General features: G+C 36.1%; 2 protein-coding genes across 2 annotated transcripts in view; both read left to right on the top strand.

The window, feature by feature from the left end:
- The first annotated feature begins 98 nt into the window (after nt 1–98).
- Nucleotides 99–22,021, top strand: part of LOC138694667 (HMG box-containing protein 4) — a 34,159-nt gene continuing 12,236 nt past the window's right edge. The window contains exons 1-6 of the mRNA XM_069818626.1: nt 99–363; nt 15,573–15,713; nt 16,067–16,212; nt 16,954–17,074; nt 20,078–20,184; nt 21,182–21,283. Of these exons, the coding sequence (XP_069674727.1) occupies nt 282–363; nt 15,573–15,713; nt 16,067–16,212; nt 16,954–17,074; nt 20,078–20,184; nt 21,182–21,283 (699 nt within the window). The 5' untranslated portion in view covers nt 99–281. The remainder of the gene's footprint in view (nt 364–15,572; nt 15,714–16,066; nt 16,213–16,953; nt 17,075–20,077; nt 20,185–21,181; nt 21,284–22,021) is intronic.
- Nucleotides 8,812–10,452, top strand: LOC138694663 (U3 small nucleolar ribonucleoprotein protein IMP4). Its single transcript, XM_069818619.1, has one exon. The coding sequence runs from the start codon at nt 8,949–8,951 to the stop codon at nt 9,882–9,884; it is 936 nt and encodes a 311-aa protein (XP_069674720.1). The 5' UTR covers nt 8,812–8,948; the 3' UTR covers nt 9,885–10,452.

The following is a 22,021-nucleotide window of genomic DNA, read 5'->3' as shown; positions in this document are numbered from 1 at the left end:
GATCGATAAAGGTCGAGCCACTGCCATCGTGAGGTCTAGATCGAGAGGGCATTGGTCGAGTTAGAGAAGCTATCGAAATCAAAACTATCGAAGAGTCTGATGTTGACATTATTGAATGGAAGTTGTACTTATAGAAGGGCGATTTACTATTAAATATTGGTATTAATTATTGTCAACATTAATTCGATCTGTTATATGTTTGTATTTCCTATAAATTTACTAGGGTAAATTTCAGTAATATAAAAATCTTGCACTAAGAAACTGTACATTGAAATCCAATCATGGAAAAGACGCCAAAAAGGAAGAAGAGTGAGAGTGGTGAGATGTTCGATGGTTTTCAACAAAAACGTGTAAAGCAGGAAGGTGAGTGACTTATAAAGAGTTATAATCAGTTGGAATATACTTTTCATATGTAATTCATTTATAACCATAAGTTCTTCAAAGTTTCGATATATCGAATTTGCGAATAGTTCCAGTTCATGATTGTCATTTAGCTTTATTGATATCTTTTAAAGAACAATATAAAAACCAATAGGCCTACGTATGATGAGAAAAATGCATAATATGACAAACGTGCAGTTGGTTTAAAGTAGAATTCCTTTTCGTCTTTGTAGTTCCATAGCCCTTCAAGATATCAACATAACAAGGTTACCAGTAGAGTCGAGTCAACACTGACAACAGAGGTACTGTCAAAGCACCTATACAAAAAAAAAAAAAAAAGAAAGTTATTTATTTTATCATAAGTGTGATGTAATTCAATTTTTGACGGAGCTATATCAGATAATACGTATTTTCGTTTTTACATTTGTTGAAATTCTATTCAATATCACATCATATATAGACCTAACAGTATAAGACAATTTGGCCAAAATAAGTGTACTGCACATACAAGAGGGCAATAATAATAAGATAAAAGTGCGCCTGAAAGGGCATTATTCCGGGGTTAGTTTATTCCTTGCTATATTCGTTGATTGACTTAATTCTGTTTTTACAGACTGGTAGGTGGTAGCGCTCACAGTGTTGATTACACAAACTGCAGATAGGCCTACATTTTGTAGTAGACTGATGAAATCGATTTGTGGTGCATATTTTGTGGTGGAAACCGTGAATGGTGAATCTGGTGACTGGAATTCGTCTATCATTGCACTGGTACTGTAGAATTCAGGTTCCACTTCCTCTCGTTTTCTGCTGTGTATTTCCATTAGCGTGTTGTAAGGTTCGGTGGATGGTAGCAGCATCTTCATTCTTATGTCTTCGATGAAGAAGGTTTCCCTGGCCAACAGCAATCTAGAAGGTGCTGATTTTCCTGTTCTCAAAGCTTTCTTTAGGAATCTTGCTTTAATCTTGTCTAATCTATCCAGATCGTTTGTTGTAAGTTTGTTCCAGATTATTTTTATTCCATATGTTGCAATTGGTGTTATGGTGGAGTTGAAAAGAGTCATTGTTGTGGAGAGATTGAGCATAATGTATGTTTTTTATATTCATGGCTTTGATGGTGGCGGTTGTTCTTTCTTGGATATGGAAGCTGTGTGAGTTTAAGGTTGACTGTAGTGTGACGCCCAGATATTTGAATTTCTTAACTATTTCCAGGGGTGTGTCTTTTAAGAATAAGGAGTCGCTTGCAGAAATCCTCTCACCCTTTCTGAAAACCATTGCTACTGTTTTGTCTTCATTTATGACGAACTGGTTTTCCCCTGCCCATTTTTCTAGCTCGTTTAGTGCTTTCTGCAGTTCTTCCTTATTAGGAGATCCAAGAGCCATATCATCGGCATACAGGATTAGGCTAGTCATAGGGGTATCCTTAGTGATAGTCGTTATGTCCGACATTGAAAAGTAGCGGGCTTATGGGATCTCCTTGGAGCACACTGTTGGTCTGTGTTACCTCTCTTGGTGTAGTGACTTCATCATCTATTATCACCGTGTTGTATTTCAAGATATTCTGTATGATTCTAGTAGTTGGGTTGTTGCTTCTGATAAGATTTGTTCGTTTTTTAATGAGGATTTCCCTGTTTATCCTGTCAAAAGCTTTGCAATAGTCAATGACAACCGCATAGTACTTCTCCTTCATGTGTCTCAGTGTCTCCTGTATGTTTTCTTGGAGAAGCATTACTGCTTGTAGCATGCGTCTTCCTTTCCGAAAACCGAATTGGGATTCTGGGATGAAAGTATTCACTTTCTTAATGAATCTGTTGGTCAGTATTCTTGTGAAAATTTTGAACAGATTATGCTCAAGGCCAATTCCTTGGTATGATTTGGGGTTGTCAGTACTTTTCCTTTGTATAACACTTTTACTACTGATGTTCTCCAAGTCAAAGGAATCTTGGCTGTGCTGATTGGATGTGTTCTATGTAAATTCCATCTGATCCTGCTGCTTTTCCTGTTTTGTCCTTGTTGATTGTTAGTTGAATTTCTTCCTGTTGTATCTGGACGGAGGTATTGATATGTCGATCGATTCCCTGTGTATGGTACTTCCTTATTGAATTGGTTGAGGATGGTTGTGAAGTGGTTTTCCCATGTCAGCATTGGGTTTTCTCTGGCTTTCACTGTATGCTTTCTCTTGAGTGCGATGAAGGGGTTTCTTTGGTTTTCTCAACTAGCTTCATGGCTTCTGTCTCTAGATGTGTGGATTTCTTTGTTTTGAAGAGACGTTTGTATTGCCATCTCATTTCTGCGTATGTTTCTAGTTGTTCTGGGATTGCGTTGTTCTCGCTTGTTGTAACACAGACAGTGTGCGCTTCCGCATGGCACAGCACTCGCTGTCAAACCATTGTTGTGTGTAGGTGTGGCGGCCTTTCTCATTAGGTTTGTTGTGCTACTGATGGTGTCATCGAGTTGCCTTTCGCTATGAGATTTCTCATTTCCTTTATATTCCAGAGTTCTGGATTTTTGATCCCGCAATTCTTCTTGAGAATCTCAGAATGCCACTTGAAGTGTTTACAGGTTGTGAAGGGCTTAGTTCTAATTCTGTTATTATTGGAATATGCTTCCTAATGGGAGCTGCACCTGATTTCCAGAAATCTTGTTTTTTGGTTGTGATGTCTTTACCCCTATAGGAGACAAGGTCTATCGCATTAGAGTTATTATATGTGAAGTAGGTTTTGAGGTATTTGCTATTGACTAGAGCGAATCCTTCTTCTTCCATAGTCTATAAAATGGTCGAATTTTGTGCTCGGTTTGTCAAGTCTACAATTCAGGTCCCCAGATAAAATTGCATTTTCTTCATTCAGTACTCGTGAAGTTGGTTGAAGAACTGTATCTATTATGTCTTCCGTGGGAGTGTCTGGTGCTATATACAGTAGCGTGCAAATTAATCCAAACAACGTAATTACTTATGGAAAAACACTCAAACAGGATAAAAAAAGGATCTAAGACTACCTCAGTAATCTATGTGGCCTCTCTTGTTCCTAATAACAGCTCTGAGACGATTTGGCATGGATTCCACTAATTTCCCACAAATATTCTTCATTTCTTCATCGCGAAACCATACACCAATGAGGGCAGAAATCATCTTCTCCTTTGTAGAACAATCCATTTTTTGCATTCTCCTTTTGCAAATTGACCACAAGTTCTCAATGGGGTTGATGTCGGGTGAGTTGCCTGGCCAGGGGAGTACCTGAATATTCTTCTTGTTGAAGAATTCTGTAGTTTTTCGAGACGTATGGCATGGTGCCAGGTCTTGTTGGAACACACCTCTGCCATCCAGAAATGATTTTTGCAGCTGGGGTACGATTCTGGTTTCCAATAAGTGAATATATTTGCCAGAATTCATCATTCCCTTTATAGGTATTAATGCTCCAGGCCCTTCATGTGTAAAACAACCCCAAAACATTACTTGGGGGGGGGGGGTATTTGGGTGCTTGTTGGAGATGAGCTGCTGTTACTTTTTCGGATCCTTTCCGTACGTAAGAAACACGGTGGACCTCGAAATGAGACTCATCGGAAAAAAGTACATTCTTCCAGTCATTCACTGTCCAGTGTTGATGAATTTTGCCCACATTAAGCGTTTTTTGCACATAACAGGGGTTAGCAGTTGCTTCTTAATAGGCTTACGAGCCCTTCATCCAGCTTCCAAAAGCCTACGCCGCACTGTTGTGACGTGAATATTCGCCCCAGTGATAGCCGTTAATTCGCGGGTTAAGTCGACAGCAGTTAGTCTAGAATTTAATTGACTTTTCCTGACAATTAAATGATCATCTGCAGGTGAAGTGTTCCTTTTCCGGCCACAGTTTCCTTTTTTCTGGGGTGTGATGGATCCAGTCTCTCTGTATCGTTTTATGATCGAATTAACAGTAGCCAAACCGATGTGACATTCTGCAGCAATTTGCCTCTGTGTCATAGAAGAATGCTCTGCTAATGTATAATTTTAGACCGTTTTCGTGGAGTTGTGTCCATTTGTGAAGACGACAGAATGTACACAGGATTGCAGTATTAAGTCTTCAACACAACTGAAATGCTTATAAGTACAAAACGACAGGCAAAATGTCACATATTATAAAAAAAATAATGACAGACCTTCAACAATGGAATTACACGTACTACAGATGTCAATTAAAGCGGTATGAGCAGCTGTGAGGCCAACAATGACAGAAAATGTAAAAATATGTCGTGTTTGGATTAATTTGCATGCTACTGTACATACAAGATGAGATCATCAAAGAGAAAATGGCTATCGTCCTAGCTAAGAATAATGGATTAAAGAAGATGAGAGAAATTAGCAAAGTGCTTCAAGGGTACGATAGTAATGTGGACGTTGACCCTACCTTATTGCCGGATTATAAGTTTTGTCCCTTCACATCATGTGATGTGGAAAGAACTTTATCTATGTACAAGTTCATATTCACTGACAGGAGAAACAAATTGTATCCTGATAATATGGAAAGAGTTATTGTATCACAAAGTTTTACACAATCATGTCCTATAAAAGAAAATAAATTGACTGTGTAAAATTGGTTTCAATTAAATTAGCAATAATCATTAAGGCTGTAACTCAGAAATTAGTGACTGTGTTTTTCTTTAAGCTCAATAATTTGAATATTTCCTGTTATATGACTAGTGTTTTGTTTTTCATTGGATTCTATACTATGGTAAGTTTGCCAGTTTTTCAGTTTTTAGTGCATATTTCGGCATTTTTCAGTGCTTATTTGCATGCATATTTTAGATTTTTTAGTGCATATATTTCTCAACACTATTGATGAAGTACTTGGGAAATCGTCAGTTTCCCTAGTATTGTGTCCTGGACCTCTCGAGTGTTACGAATGTTTGTGAGGGAAGGCTACAATAGTAAGCCACAGCAACCCGTGCGTTTTTTAAAGCGAAACGTGAAGTGCTGCAGCAAGACCATTCTTTTATTACATTTGCCTGTGAGGTTTTTTTTAAGCGAAACGTGAAGTGCTGCAGCAAGACCATTCTTTTATTACATTTGCCTGTGCAGTTTTTTTTAAGCGAAACGTGAAGTGCTGCAGCAAGACCATTCTTTTATTACATTTGCCTGTGCGGTTTTTTTTAAGCGAAACGTGAAGTGCTGCAGCAAGACCCATTCTTTTATTACATTTGCCTGTGCAGTTTTTTTTAAGCGAAACGTGAAGTGCTGCAGCAAGACCATTCTTTTATTACATTTGCCTGTGCAGTTTTTTTTAAGCGAAACGTGAAGTGCTGCAGCAAGACCATTCTTTTATTACATTTGCCTGTGCAGTTTTTTTTAAGCGAAACGTGAAGTGCTGCAGCAAGACCATTCTTTTATTACATTTGCCTGTGCGGTTTTTTTTAAGCGAAACGTGAAGTGCTGCAGCAAGACCATTCTTTTATTACATTTGCCTGTGCAGTTTTTTTTAAGCGAAACGTGAAGTGCTGCAGCAAGACCATTCTTTTATTACATTTGCCTGTGCAGTTTTTTTTAAGCGAAACGTGAAGTGCTGCAGCAAGACCATTCTTTTATTACATTTGCCTGTGCAGTTTTTTTTAAGCGAAACGTGAAGTGCTGCAGCAAGACCATTCTTTTATTACATTTGCCTGTGCAGTTTTTTTTAAGCGAAACGTGAAGTGCTGCAGCAAGACCATTCTTTTATTACATTTGCCTGTGCGGTTTTTTTTAAGCGAAACGTGAAGTGCTGCAGCAAGAACATTCTTTTATTACATTTGCCTGTGCAGTTTTTTTTAAGCGAAACGTGAAGTGCTGCAGCAAGACCATTCTTTTATTACATTTGCCTGTGCAGTTTTTTTTAAGCGAAACGTGAAGTGCTGCAGCAAGACCATTCTTTTATTACATTTGCCTGTGCAGTTTTTTTTAAGCGAAACGGTAAGTGCTGCAGCAAGACCATTCTTTTATTACATTTGCCTGTGCAGTTTTTTTTAAGCGAAACGTGAAGTGCTGCAGCAAGACCATTCTTTTATTACATTTGCCTGTGCGGTTTTTTTTAAGCGAAACGTGAAGTGCTGCAGCAAGACCCATTCTTTTATTACATTTGCCTGTGCAGTTTTTTTTAAGCGAAACGTGAAGTGCTGCAGCAAGACCATTCTTTTATTACATTTGCCTGTGCAGTTTTTTTAAGCGAAACGTGAAGTGCTGCAGCAAGACCATTCTTTTATTACATTTGCCTGTGCAGTTTTTTTTAAGCGAAACGTGAAGTGCTGCAGCAAGACCATTCTTTTATTACATTTGCCTGTGCGGTTTTTTTTAAGCGAAACGTGAAGTGCTGCAGCAAGACCATTCTTTTATTACATTTGCCTGTGCAGTTTTTTTTAAGCGAAACGTGAAGTGCTGCAGCAAGACCATTCTTTTATTACATTTGCCTGTGCGGTTTTTTTTAAGCGAAACGTGAAGTGCTGCAGCAAGACCATTCTTTTATTACATTTGCCTGTGCAGTTTTTTTTAAGCGAAACGTGAAGTGCTGCAGCAAGACTGTTCTTTTATTACATTTGCTTTACCTTTGCTGCAGCAACCGTGCAGCAAATCCAAAAACTGCTTTACGAGTTTGCTGCACGATCTATCATGGCGGAATGCGTGTTTTGATCTTTTGCAAAGTTTATTATTGTTAAAATCGTCTAGTAATAGTAATTTCATGTCACTATCATGGAAGTCCAAACTATTTAACATGATCGTTTCTTTTAAGGTTATTTTTTCGACCCTCTTTTTGCTGCAGGAAAGTCATGAAGCTCTTTAAAAAACGCACGGACCGTACCACTGATGGTAAACTTATATGAAGTACCACCTAAGAACCATTGATTCAGTTTTATCTCGGGGTGTATCTAGCTCAGAATTTCATTGTTCAATTGTCACATTGTGTGCGTTTATTATTATTATTATTATTATTATTATTATTATTATTATTATTATTATTATTATTATAATCTCTACAGCATCATCATCATCCAAACAACTATGGACAGCCTAATCTATACTATACAGAAAGGGGTCCAATTTAAGAATTTGTGCCTTCCGCAGCCAAGTCTGAAATGTCAAGTTTCGAAATTGTTTAATGGAACGTTTCAATTTCGCGCTTTGGTTTGTATTTGCATTTACCAGCCCTGACTCCAGATCATGTCTGCAGTGAAAATAGTGGAATTAATTACCCGTGCGGTTTTTTTAAGCAAAACTTGAAGCAGACTGCCTCCGTGGTCTGTTGGTCAGCATGCTGGCTTACAAGTCTGGAGGTTCCGGGTTCGATTCCCGGGCTGAGCTCTCGGTGAATTTTTGTTGAAGAATAAAAATTACCTGGGTGTCTAGAGGCTGGAAATTTGTATGAATGTGAGTGTGCCGGGTTAATATTAATTAACCAATCATCAAAATATAAAATACATCAGGACTGTCACGGGGCAGTAACTAGAACCCTATCTGATAAACAACAGCATATGCACGTAATGTATGTTGGCAACCCTTCTGTTTGAAACCATACTGGGGAAAATTTAAAAAAAAAATTAGTCATATAGTCAGCAAATATACTCTGTGTTGTACATTTATTAGTAACTGTTACAAACCATTTATTTTCATAACATCTAACATTAAATTATATCCAAACAATGAAAGTATCAGAGGCACATTTGGGTGGCAACACTGGTCGCAACCGCAGCAAAAGTTTAAACAAAACCGATACCAAAAATGCTGCAGCTGCAACCCCGAGAACCCTGTTCACACATCGCTACTTATAAGCTGCGCGCAGCATGAAATAGTAGCTGGCAGCAGGTTCGGCAGCCGCTACTTTTCGGGCTGCACCTTTGTTCACACGTTGCAGTACGAAAGTTGCGTAGTTTTTTGTACTGCAGCGCTGCAAAAGTAGCGATGTGTGACCGTACCTTCGCTGCAGAATTTCCGTGCGTTTTTTTAAAGCGCTTCATGACTTCGTTGCAGTAAAAAGAGGGTAAAAAACGCAATTCGGCAGCTGACTGCAAAATGGTGGACAATTAATATTGGCTTCTATGAATTTACCCTTAAAAGAAACAAATATATTAAATAGTTTGTATTTCCATCATAATGACATGAAATTATTATTACTAGACAATTTTAACAACAATAAACGAAAATCCATACACCGCTTTACGAGTTTTCTGCACGATCAGAGCCTTTGGCACGATCCATCATGGCGGAATGCATGTTTTCGTCTTGCAACGTATAGAGTTTTTTCAACCCTGTTTTTATTTGCTGCAAGAAGCTCTTTACTGGAGCGTTTAAAAACGCACGGCTAAGCCCTTAAATAAAAGCTTTTACGTGTGTAGTGGAACGTAGCGAAATTTGTTTGAACCACCGCCCGCTGGATCGCATCGAATCCAGCGGGCGGTGGTTGAACCGTAGCAAGATTCCCAAGGTTCCTAATTTTTTGGTTGGCAGTACTGAGTACATAATGGTGGTGTAGACCAGTTTCGTTTACAGCATGTTTTGCATGGAGTTTCATATGGTGTAAGCTTTACAATATACTGCATCTTTGAAATATAAGTGGTTATTTTATTAGAAAAAAATGTTACGCCGTCAGGCACGACTGAGAAGAGAGTATTTATATAGGAAAGCGATAGAAGGAAAGAAACGCAAGATTCAAGAGAAGAAAGATAGGTTAAAACGGTGCCTCGACGAAAATTTGCCAATCCATACAGATTTAAGAAGAAGTGCTTTGGCATTTCAGAAGAAATTAGAATGGGAAGACAAAGGACCAGAACTGTCTGTGGCTATAGGAACAGAGGTTGGCGGAGGCGGCGGAACACACGAAGACGACGAATATAGATGGGCAGGTGTTGAAGATCCCAAAATCATGATCACAACTTCGCGAGATCCTTCATCACGTCTTAAAATGTTTGTCAAAGAACTTCGGCTCATCTTTCCCAATTCCCAGCGTATGAACCGCGGCAACTATGAAATGAAGCAGCTTCTCCATGCCTGCCGTGCCAATGATGTGACTGATTTCATTGTTGTTCATGAACATCGAGGTGTACCCGATAGTTTAGTTATTTGTCATCTTCCATATGGACCAACTGCATACTTTACTATGACTGATGTCGTAATGCGACATGACATACCAGATATTGGAACAATGTCGGAACAATATCCTCATTTGATCTTCCACAATTTCAAGACTTCTCTTGGAAATCGTGTTTCAAGTATATTGAAATATTTGTTTCCTGTACCAAAAGAGGATAGTAAGAGAGTGATTACTTTCGCTAACCATGATGATTACATTGCATTTCGACACCATACATACAAGAAGGTGAATGGCAAGGATATTGAATTAAGTGAAGTTGGGCCTCGATTTCAGCTTAAGTTGTATGAGATAAAATTAGGAACATTGGATCATGCAGACGCGGCCGACACCGAATGGGCTCTACGGCCATACATGAACACTACATCAAAACGGAGATTTTTGTCAGATGAAGATGGCTGGAATCAAGAGGATGATGTGTAGTGAGAGAACTGTTGTTGCTGATGTGATTGATGTGAAGCTTCAAAGACCTACAAAACATAACTCATTAAGTCGTGCGATTTTTTTCCAGCATGGATCTTTTCTGGTTGCTGGATGTGCTCTGTTGTTCCCTGCTTGTGAAAGTTTTAATGAATATGATTTTTATTATTGAAACATGCGTGTCTATAAGCAAAGCATATTCATGTGTTAAATACACATTTTGTTAGTCATTATTACTTTCCTGGTTTATGTATACAAACAACTGAAGTGAGAGTTATTTTTAACCTGGAATATCTAGGCCTATGTAACTTAGTTGTAAAGAACACAATTTAAACTGATTGATCACCTATTACAGGTCTATCTGAAATACAGAGAGTTCCTACGCATATTGGTTCCACTCCACCTCTTACCACTTAGCTATCTCTGGATGGTTGCTCTGCACTATCATTGTTAAGCTGACAGAACACTACTATGGTACCTGGGACTGGTATGCATAGGAAGTCTCTATATTTATGATATTGTTAATGAAGAGATAACTGTCTAAATATGGAATAAAATCAATTACACAGTAGGCCTATTGTTTAATTCTTTAGCAAACGTGTTATCTCGATAGTACACAAATCAACTATCCAGCGAATAAGGCCAGGTGCACACAGAATCAGGCCCGATGCGACGTTTTCCTTTATATAGTGCCTCACAACGCCTCGCGACAACTGATCTGCTGACTGTGTGGGATTGGAAAACTGGCCTAGGCTAGAAAATGGCGTCAATAAGACTGTCTTTATCAGAAATTCTATTGTATTTGGTTATTTCCTAAGGACGTTTAATATGCCTAAAAATCAATACAATTGAAAGCGTCTTATAATTAAATACTACTAATGTAGTGCACAAATATCATTTTGTATGTTTATGACTACCAAACGAGCCACTATAATGAAAAATATATTAACTCAATATATTATTCATCTGGTGTATTCATCTCATTTTTAATTTTTTCCCATATTTTTGTGATATTGTTTCAAAGTGGGATCGTACAGAACGTGTCTTCCCTGTACTAAAACAACTAATTTATCCATATTGATCTCCATTCTGAATAATGTGCAGTATACAACATTAGTATCTGTAGATAGAGGAAGCATGTAATCGTGGACGTGTCTACTCACGCATACGCAGTACGTTGCAGTTATCAGACCGTCTGCTCACGACCAAGTTCAACCAGTCATCCAATGTTGTCTTTTCGTGTCTGCTTGTGACTGTCTTGTCGCATCTGATTCTGTTTGCATCACATGATAAGAAATGTTGTGTAAGACAAATACCAACAGACAAAATGTTGCATTGCACTACGTCTGATTCTGTGTGCACCTGGCCTAAGAGTTCCATTTTAGGTTACTCTCATAGGTCTATCTCTGTATAAAGGTATAAAGTCAGCAATGGTAAACTTTACCGATCCTGGCAGATTACCATTATCCAGAAATTTTTTTGTTCAAAGCAATTTATTTGACTAATGGAAATAAGATAGTTATTGATTTGTCTCCTAGATCAAAGAACTATAATCAACAGAATTTTCTGTATTAAAGCAAAACCGAACTTTCTAGTTAAATGGTACTCTCTTGTATCATTTATTCATTCAGTGTTCTTCCCAATGGTAGGTCTTTCAATGCAAACCAGCTTTTTTCCAGTTTTTCCTATTTTCTGCCTTCCTCTTTGTCTCATATGATCCATATATGAAGAGTCCACTGCAAGAATGATGGATGTCATTTGGAATACATTTTGCAGGAGAAGCAATTGAAAGTTTGAAATGCTTAGTGCTCAAAGCTTAACTGTGATTTTCCGATCATTACTGGACAATGACTATCAGTGTTAATGCCATATAACTCTGTATGTCTTAAGCTATGCATTGACAGTCTTGGTTCATTTTCGACAAGAAAGTGACATCCATCATTCTTGCAGTGGACTCTTCATATCTTAATGTCTATCATCTGATATCCTCTATTGTATATTCCTCTATTTACGTTTCAGCATATTTTATCTTGTTAAATAACTTTTACTTTCACTTCATCAAATTAACTGAAATGTTACGATGTTACAAACGTCAGTATCACTTACAAAGCAGTGCTCAAGCCCACAGTCCCAATTCAACAATGGTTAGTGTGGTAATTTAAATATGACATGTACCCAGATAAAATATTGTAACCTCGAAGAAGATGAATGTTTGTAGAAACAGATATCATTTCCTGCACATGCTGATGAAACTCCCACATTTTTTGGCTTCCTTAATACTCCTTATAGGCTAGGGTGACCAGACGTCCTGTTTTTTAATTGGATTGTCCTTCCTTTTTTTCAGCCTCTTGTCCCCTCTCCTGAGAAAAGTTGCTCGGGATGCCAAATGTCCCGTTTTTTTTTTAATTGCGTCCTGTTTCCCTAAATTATTGTTAAAATTGTTCTTTTATTTTATTTAATAATGACGTAAAACATTGATTAATTCTATACTGTTTCCATCAGATGTCTTGCATGGAATTCTGTTATAACTAATACAGCACATAGAAAAAATTAATGATACAGGTGGCATTGCTTGTTTTCAAGACCTTTGATATCTGGTTTCAAATTTGTCGGAACACATCTCAGACCAGTTTTTTTTTTTTCTTTTGTATTTTAAGGATGCTAAAGTTGAAAATCCAGGTGCACATAGGTAAGTGCAGGAGAATTAAACAATTTCCAGAACTTCTGAATCACTTTTGGCTAGTTGTGGAGATAATTTGCCTTAATTTCCCACAACTATGGTCCATGATACAGTCATTCAAATTTTGCACTCTATAACATAGTACTTCGTTTATCCACATTTTTGCTGTACTGAAGTTTCAAGTCAAGTCACTGCAGTGATCTATAAATGATCTATGATACTTCTACAATGTTCTTTGAATGGTTGTATTGTGGACCATAGTTGTGAGAAATTATGGTACTTAAAAGTCATTCTGACCTAATGTTTGAAATTTATTTTTAGCTTCAGTATCGCACTTCAGTTCCTTTTGAAAGAACTTTGATAGTAGAAAGATGTGGGTATTGGACGGATTTTTGCTCAGTTTACATGATGTCCACGTCCCCCCACTCAAAGAAAACATTGATAGTATCATAGGAAATCAGAAGAATGGACATTTTGCCTTTTAGTTATAGGTTTTGTTAATTCAGGACTTAAAATTTGTTGTTTCGTTTATGAAGGATTTGTCTTTAATCCTTGATTCAGGAGAAATAGTTGAGCACATACAACCTATTCAACATGTTTCCATTTAATAACATTGGAAAAAAAATGGGAGGTGTTATGATCAGCACCGAGGTCACTGCAGAGAATTTCAAACTTACAGGTATATAAACTATTTGATGTTAGTGTTTATAACTTAAAATGCTACATTAAATGCATTATTGAACTCTTTGGTAAAGTTTTTGAGGCTGAAGCTCGACTATGAATGATGCAATGATTTGATATTACAGCTAGATTTGTTTTGTTAAGACTGAACCCAGAATGTGAACCAGTCACAACTGGTGCTCCTCTGTACACATCCCTACCACCTTCTCCAAGAAATTAATTTTCAGTGAAAAATCACAGGAGTAAATTCGTCACGAACCTTCAATGTTGTTTCCAAAAATTTTGGAAAAAGCATCAATTTCTTCTAGAAATTGTTTATCTATACAATACACACAAACAAGCAAATGACATGACTGAGAACATACATTAAGTCTTCACACTGCAGTAAAATAAATGGGAAAGCTGATTTTCTATAATTTGCTGCTTTACAGTATTGCCTCGTAGTGTGATTTTTACCAGCTTTAAATGTCATTTCCAAAAACTAAACGCACTGCAATCAGTAGTGCAGAGTTTGATAAGAAATTTAGTAATCATATATTATTTGTTATATTTTTTCTATTAAAAGGGACAGTTGGTAGAAAGTTTATACCATCTTTTTACTGTCTTAAGGAATTTCCCAGTAGAATTTAGCTCCACGCATTTCAGAAAATTATGTATTCTAACAAAAAACTTTTTAGACTTGTCTTTCAAATATCCAGGCTAACAGGATGCATTGCATGATTACTTTAAAGAAGCATGCATGGAATACAATACACTGAGGAAGCTAACTGTAGCTTTACACAATAAAATTTAAGCCATACCTGATGTAATCTTCTGAATAGAGCCTCTTTTTCGGAATAGGCATTTTTTTCACACACATACTGCTGTGTAATGCACCAAATAATTAGCCTACTGAAGTAAGGAAGTGTGCCACATTCGTCCTGACTTTTTTTTTTCTCTTCTACAGAGGAGAAACACGAAGGCTAACACTGCAGCCTGAGGCTTATTGTGCTTACCATTCCTATTCTTGTGAATGATTGAGTAGCCGTTAGCCGCGCTCTTGTACAAGGACAGCACACAGCACCGTGAACTTAACCCGGGCTATTGTATGGATGATATGTGAATTAATGATGACGAAATGAGTCCAATGTCTAACGTTACACAGCAATTCTGCTTCAATTGGTTGAAGGAAAATCCTAGAAAAAACCCCAACTAGGATTTGAACCCGGGCCCGCTCGTTTCATAGCCAGATGTGCTGACCATTACTCCACAGCGGTGGACTTCGTCTTGACATGCTCCCTTCTGAAAATGTTCTGTGCCCTACCAGGGGGTCGTGCCACTCAATTTGGGAACCACTGCTCTAGAGAATATTGGGGTTTTTACAAAGTTCCAGCTTGTGACAGACTGCAGAAAAAAAAAATAGTAATTCGACAATATCCTGTGTCTCCGCATCAGCTCTAAAGTTTCGCGAGCCTAATGCTCTGTGTGTTTCCAGTTTTTTTTTTTTTTTTTTTTTTTTTTTTGTAGTGCAGCTCTTCAGTTATATCTTTAAATTTACTCTCAGAAATAACCCAGGGCTCATTATTTTTGTCTGAGAGCATGTACTATTTAATTTACCATAACTAACAGCAACTAAGTCTTAATATTGCAATTCGGCAATTTTGCTTAAGCACAAATGGCTTATGTTGTTCTGGGCAGCTAAAAATCCACGATCTCCATCAACTAAGTCACATGAAAAGGGTTATAGTAGTTTCTTTATAAACCACAAACTTAGTATGACATGGAACAGCCAACTTTACTTCATTTATGAGGAAACTGTGCTTTGAGTTTCTTTTCGCGTGAAAAATGCATCATATCAGGCATGTGTGAACCTGTGATCCATATGGAAGAACAGTAACAGGGGACAACTGAGGTCATTTTCTTCATTGTTGTATCTATTGTCTTGTTTCTTGTCTAGCAATATTTATTTTCTGTTATCTGTCACACATTTGGTACATAATTCCATATGAAGACAGAGAAATAGAGATTTTTCTTTTTGCATAATTTGAAGTGGAAGCTAATCATCGTCAATCTTGTTATCACAGCTGATAGTTGAATACTATTTCAAGTTCTATCTATAGGGATCAGTGAGGTAGGGGGCCCCACTTGTACTTAGCCAATTACTCTGTAATGACCCTCTTGACACGTGAACAGGTGTTGTAATAGTGAGTGACAATATTCCTTTATGTAATATATCATATAATGTAGCATAAATTTTCTAGCGTAGTTTTGTAGGAAATTATAGTAACATTGAGTTGTGGTAGCATTGTTAAAAGATGCTTATTATGTTATTCTTACTAAATTGTTTTCAGACCTGGAAGTGACTGGGGTGTCACGTTCAGGCCGTGTGCGAAAGAAGTCGTCAAAGCTGATGGACTTCGAGTCTCCTGATGAGATTGATAACCGTTATAAACGACGAAATGAAAGAAATGATTCTACTCCAGTTTCCTCAGGTATATAAAATTTTATTGAGAATAATAAATTAATCGTTTTCTTAAGCATAATAAAATTAATAGTACACTCAATGTTCTAGAGTGAATATGATAATTTCTAAAAGAAAAAGTCATAGTGTGCTTGTAAAATGCACTTTAATTTATTATGGGTGGCATTGCTGGGAACATTATAAATAATTCTTTCATTAGTGATAAAATTGTAGAATTTTTATATGAGCGAGAAATATTTAACTTAAAATTATTTGTAAATTAACATTATTTTATAAATACAGCTTCTATTACAAAGGAAAGAAAATCCCATTTCTTACTGTTCGTAAATAGTAAATTTTATAATGGCTGTTCTTATGTCTAAGCACCTACACTTTCAAGTCACCATGCTGTGGCTGGTAGTCGTGGCCGCAAATCTCATCATTCAGGCACAGGTGGAGTTGGAGCATCTCAATTAGACAAACCACATCAAGTTATGATGAAGATGGAGTCACATTCAGAAATGTCGGAAGTAAGTATTTGTTCATCTCTTCATCTAATAAACAACCTTTAGAGAAAAATCATTTGGATAAATTTCAAGTTATTGGGCATTTTGTGTTTTTGATTTCAAATAAAGACCTATTAATCTTTTACTGAAATTATTTTATATCATTCATGTGCATCTTTCGAGATAAATTTACTCATACTTAATGAACGAAGTCTATCCAGGAGTTCAAGGGAAATTGCTGCACACATTCAGACAGATGGACAGCATGCTCAGAACATTTTCTGCATCAATGTTACTGAAAACATGTGTATTTGCAAGAAGTCCCGTCTCTTTTTTCCAGCATTACAGTGTTTTCCATTATACTTCGTGTATAGATAGTTTAGAATAAAAAAAGAACGTTTTCAGTACCCTTCAGAGTAAACATTATATTTGACTTTCCTCCCTGAATGCAGCCTTTGTTTCTAAATATTTCTGTACTTTGTTGATATATAAATTATAAAAATTAATATTCAGAGACAGAAAAAAGATCTTTAATTAAGGAACTCAATTGTCTTTTTATTGATTAATCAGTAGGCTGAACCTTTTAATGGTTACCCTTGAAAAAAAGGGCAGCTACCCTACTTTTTGAGGTCTCTCTCCTTTAATTCTAAAATATTTTTAGAAATTAGTTTTGATTTTATCTATGCACTTTGATCGAAATTGAATAGTTACTGCTTAAAACCCAACATTATAATGACTGTTTTAACCAACAGTATTTCTTTTTAGGAGGAAGCAATTGATGAATATCAAAATAAACAAGAACAAGCATCTTCTGAGTCAGATTTGGAACTTGGAATGTATCCACCACCCGATGGGGTAGATGAAGATTCCAGCATGGACTCATTGGGTGAATATGCAGATTTACATTTTTACTAAATAGTTTATGTTAGTACTAAATTACTAAGCATTGAAATTTTTTGAACGGATGAAAATAGATGAATTGTTAAACAGAACATATACTTACTGTTTACCATCTATATAAAATCGTAAAAGATATATATGGGAGTATAATTTTTCATGATACTCTAAACATCACTTGAAGAATGTTCATATATTTCTATTCTTATGACCAGATGTTCACTTGCAGAACTGTCTGCACTTCCAGTCGTGACTATTGGTGAAAAATATGATTAAGGTTGCATTGATCTCCAGCTTTACTTTTCTTGTAATGAAAACTACGCTTTGTATTTTTTCATTCAAAGAATCTGTTTCCCTTGGTAGGGTTTGAACCCATAGTAGTTGGATACATAGACAAACACAATAATCTCTAAACTACTGAAACTGAAGATAAATGTTAAACACTGTTTACAATTTTGATTTACAACTAACTTCTAGGAAGCATACTCTTGATACTGTCTTCTGGCATCATTTAGCAGTGTCACTCAATGTCTGTTTGTGGATGCAGCAGCCCGTAAATTGTTGATGAATTTCATTGCCATCTTTAACCAAATCGTCCTTGCAGGTATTAGGCCTAGTGGCCTGTTATGGTTTCCTCCATCTTTTCAGGGGGCATCCCAAAGATCGTCTTCCATGTGGTATATAGTGGAGAATTTGTCTTGGGAGTCTGGAATGGTCCATTCTATTGACATTGTTAAGCTGTTTTTGTCTATAGTGGTTGAGATGTTCATAAATAGGCATAATTTTCAATTCTTTTGTAATTAGTTCATTCCTTTTGTGGTCAAGCAAGCTGTAGCCGGCAGTCCTCCTTAGAAATCTCATTTCCGCAGTTAGGTGTTGAACATCTGAGTATCGGACAGTCCAGGCCTCACTACCATACATGAGGACAGGTCTTGCTAGAACTTTATATGCTTTTAACCTGGTATGTTTTTGGGTTTTCGTGGTTGTGAAAACCTGGTTGATGGTTCTTAAGGCTCCATTAAAATGTTGAATATTTTAAGATATATCCTGTCCATATTAATTACAAATACCTACTTGCAAGAAGCACTTCTATAAAGCAGGCATTAAATTAAGTCTTTGTACAATTATTTTTATTATATTAAAGCATCTTTCATCTAATGTACAGTGGAACCTCGGTTTTGGGTTTCTCGATTAACATTTATCCGCATTTTGCATTCTTATTATGCGGTCCTGGCAGAAGTCCCATATACACAATGTTTTTTTTTTACCTCAATTTAACGTTTCTCGATTTAGTGTTTCACCCGCATTTAAGAAACAAATTTGTTGTCCTAATAAGGCAAACTAGCTTCGATTGTGTGTTTTTCCAGCCCTAAATGCTTATATCCTTGTTTAAGATCGTTTCAGTAACAGTTCCCATCCATCTCCTTATCTGCCACATGTACTCACGCAAGATACCTGATGCCACACGCTAGTCAGAAACCATGCATTAATCATGTGCCACAGCATGTGAGAATCAGTTCACAACAAAACATCGCATTAAGATTAAAAGTGGACAATTTTAAGGCTTCTTTGAAAGTGGACAATTTTAAGGCTTCTAATGGATGGCTATTTCGCTTTAAGTAGCAACATGACATCACATACAATGTGTGTGTGGTGAAAGTGCAATTGTTCCAGATGAGTTGGTGGATCATTGGAAAGATGACGTGCTTCCATGTCTCATTGAAGGCTATGATGCCAAAGATATCTTTAATGCCGATGAGACAGGGCTCTTCTACTCCCTGATGCCAGATAAGAGCCTCCACATGAAAGGAGAGATCTGCCATGGTGGGAAGAAAAGTAAGGAGAGGCTTACTGTTCTTCTCTGTACAAATGCAGATGGTTCTGAGAAGTTGAAACCCTTGGTAATTGGCAAATATGAAAACCAAGGTGTTTTAAAAATGTTCACACACTGCCATACAGTTACAAGAACAAGATTGCCTGGACTGCAAAGCAGACATCCATTCTTGATTTCTTCAAGAAGTGACAGGTAAATTTAATGCAACCAACCAGTGACCTTAATGTCGTGAAGCTCTTTAAAGTATTTTTGTTCTTTTAGTTGAGGTTAGACCATAAAAATTAGTTTTTAAATATGTTCATGTGTTTCTTTTTCAATTTTGAGAAAACCCCCATTTTGGGTTTTTCTCGATTCTGAGTATAATTTGTCTGGTCCCCTGAAAAACCCAGAATCGAAGTTTCACTGTAATATGTTCATTGTTTAATAATAATGTTGTTTTTAAGCTATTGAATATCGGTGTAAGCCATTAATCCTCTTGCTTTCCAGTGTAATTCTGCAAGTTCTTGTCTTTCTTTTTTTCTCGTATCAAGTTTTGTGCATTGGAGGAAGTTGTCCTTATTCATGACTGCATGGCTGTTACAGATTGTACATGTATTTGTGGGCTTTATTCCTATTTTGTTGAGATGTTCATTCTGGCAGTCATGACCAGTGAAGAGTTGGAAGAGGGCAGTTTTTTTCTTGGTAGATGATCAGTTGTTCTTGTGTATATTTTCGTATCGTTTTCCATATAGTAGTTCTTGGTTTTGTTTTTGTTTATTTTTTTGAGGTCGTTTAGTCTTTTCTCTATTGTCATGGGCTGTGGTATTAGTTTTTGGATTATTGTAATGCCTTCCTTGGCTAGGAAGTCATCTTGATCAGTTTCCATTAATCCAGTGTTTGATTGAATCCACTGCACGATAATATATTGATTTTCCCGTGAATAAAGCAGTCTTCTACCTCGCGATGTTCGACTAGATCAAATAACTCATACATATACCAATAACTTTTATTAAAGCTACCCAAATTAGATCTAGACAAAATGAACTGCAAAAGAGAAAGAAAACTTTCCAAAGAGAAATAAACCAACTCTACAATCTAATGTAATATTGAATGTTACAATCCATTTTGTAAATTTACTTGTCATAACACATTGATGTCTAAATGTTTTAATATTTTTAGGAGTAAGTGATGAAGAAGATGACGATGATCTGGATGATGATAATCTTATAATGGATGAACGGTCAGATAATCATCAAGGACAACGAAGAGAAACTCTACCTTCACAGGTACTTCATGGTTTGTTAAACTGTAACAAATATGATAATAGTTCACTATCGTTAAGATATTTGGGATGAAATTTAGTGTGCATTTTCTAATGTTTTTCCTCTCCCCTCTTCCTTCACTGCTCAAAGAGTTTTACAGCGTTATTATTAAGCTTTCCTGTTAGAGTCCTGTAATAAATGTAATAAAATTACATATATTTTTATATTCAATTATGTTATTTGTAGTACATAATTTTATTTAAAGTTATAATCTAAGAGGAAGATGTTTGTATATAGCTAAGTTTTATTTTCAAAACTAATTCTCGCTATAACATAGGTTTAAATGATTAGGCTATCTTCATTTCAATAACTACACAGTTTTGTGGAGCAAAATAACGGTGAATACAAAACTCTATTCGACATGGTTTGTGTTTGAGCACTGAGAATGTCAAGCTTCTTACACTATGCTTTAACGAGAAAAGAAGTGTTTGTGTTACATTTAGTTACCTCTTGCTACATCCTCTCTTTATCTTATTTTGTCTGATCATAGAAATGTCAGTTTAATTTACTGAATCATATTTTTATCATTCTGCATTTCATTATCATCTTTGGTGAATATTTACTAAAACAAATACCTAAACATGTTACATTCTGCACTTTTAAACCATGATAGTGTTTTAAAAATTACTGAAATATGAAATGTAATAAAATTTAAGTGTGGTAGAAGTATTACTTGCATAGAATATTTTTGGAAGATAGCACACCTATATATCTAAATATTGCAAGTTTCACGTGATACACCTCTGATATTCAGTTGATATTTGTGTTATAGAGTTAATGTATAATATTCACTTTCTTCATAGGCAATATGGAAAGAGAGAGTATTCTAAGACTCGAATCATCTCTGGTGAGAGAAGGTGATGAAATTCTGTTAGAATTAGCTTTACTGTAGATCATCAAAGTATTACTTAATAATAACAATTTTATTTTTTTGTCGTGATATATTTTTCACTGTTTACAGGCTCAGTCACTCTATATGCTTGAAAAATCATCAAAGAAGAAATTGATAATTCGAGATGGAAAAATAGTTGGTCGCATGAAGGCTCAGAGGAAAGATAAAGGAGTAAAGTATTTAAAATATTTTTTTTATTTTACAGAAAGGTTAGCAGGTGTCCTTTAAACGAATGTTCCCTTCTGTTAATTTGCTATGTACATAATATTCATTATACAAAATGTGAAATAGTGTTTAGTATCAAATTTGATACAAATCATACTACACTTCATATATTGGAGCTGTTATGAGACTGTCAGGTTTCATTTAAAACATATTGCAATTTCAGCATAGCAAGATAGCGTTATTTTTCGTTTTGTTATGCATTCCTCCGCATTCTTTTTACTATAGAAATTATTTCTGCCATGACCAAACAATCACTATGAATAGTTAGTTGTATCTTAAATCTGTTCCATTACAAGACAGTGTTCTAACTTTTGTTTTTGAAGGAATGAAATCCATTTTAAATTTCATATTCAGACTTGGTGGCTGCTTGTGAGCTTGTATCTACCATTTTATTTTCGTCAAAATGTTGCGGATATTCCCATACATGACTGAATTTAGCTAAAGTACATAAAGTAATCTATATTTTCCACTATCCAGTCCGTTTCATATCTAGGATAAATACAAACCATAAGCCCCACTATTTCTTTGTATTTTATGTATAATTATATTGTGTGTTGGTTGTCATATGAAATAATCAGACACGAAATATTAACCTTTGTCAACGAGTTGCAGCATATTTCAGTAGTTCAGAAGATCCGATGAAGTTGCATATCTGATTTAATTTCCTTACAGTAAACATTTAAG

The sequence above is a fragment of the Periplaneta americana genome, chromosome 2 (genome assembly GCF_040183065.1).
Source record: "Periplaneta americana isolate PAMFEO1 chromosome 2, P.americana_PAMFEO1_priV1, whole genome shotgun sequence".
Classification (NCBI taxonomy): Eukaryota; Metazoa; Arthropoda; class Insecta; order Blattodea; family Blattidae; genus Periplaneta; species Periplaneta americana.
The sequence above is the reverse complement of the archived record's forward strand: the minus strand, read 5'-3'. Positions and strand labels throughout refer to the sequence as shown.

Coding starts and splice junctions, on each gene's coding strand:
- LOC138694663 (XM_069818619.1), top strand. CDS start 8,949: ATGTTACGCCGTCAGGCACGACTGAGAAGAGAGTATTTATATAGGAAA.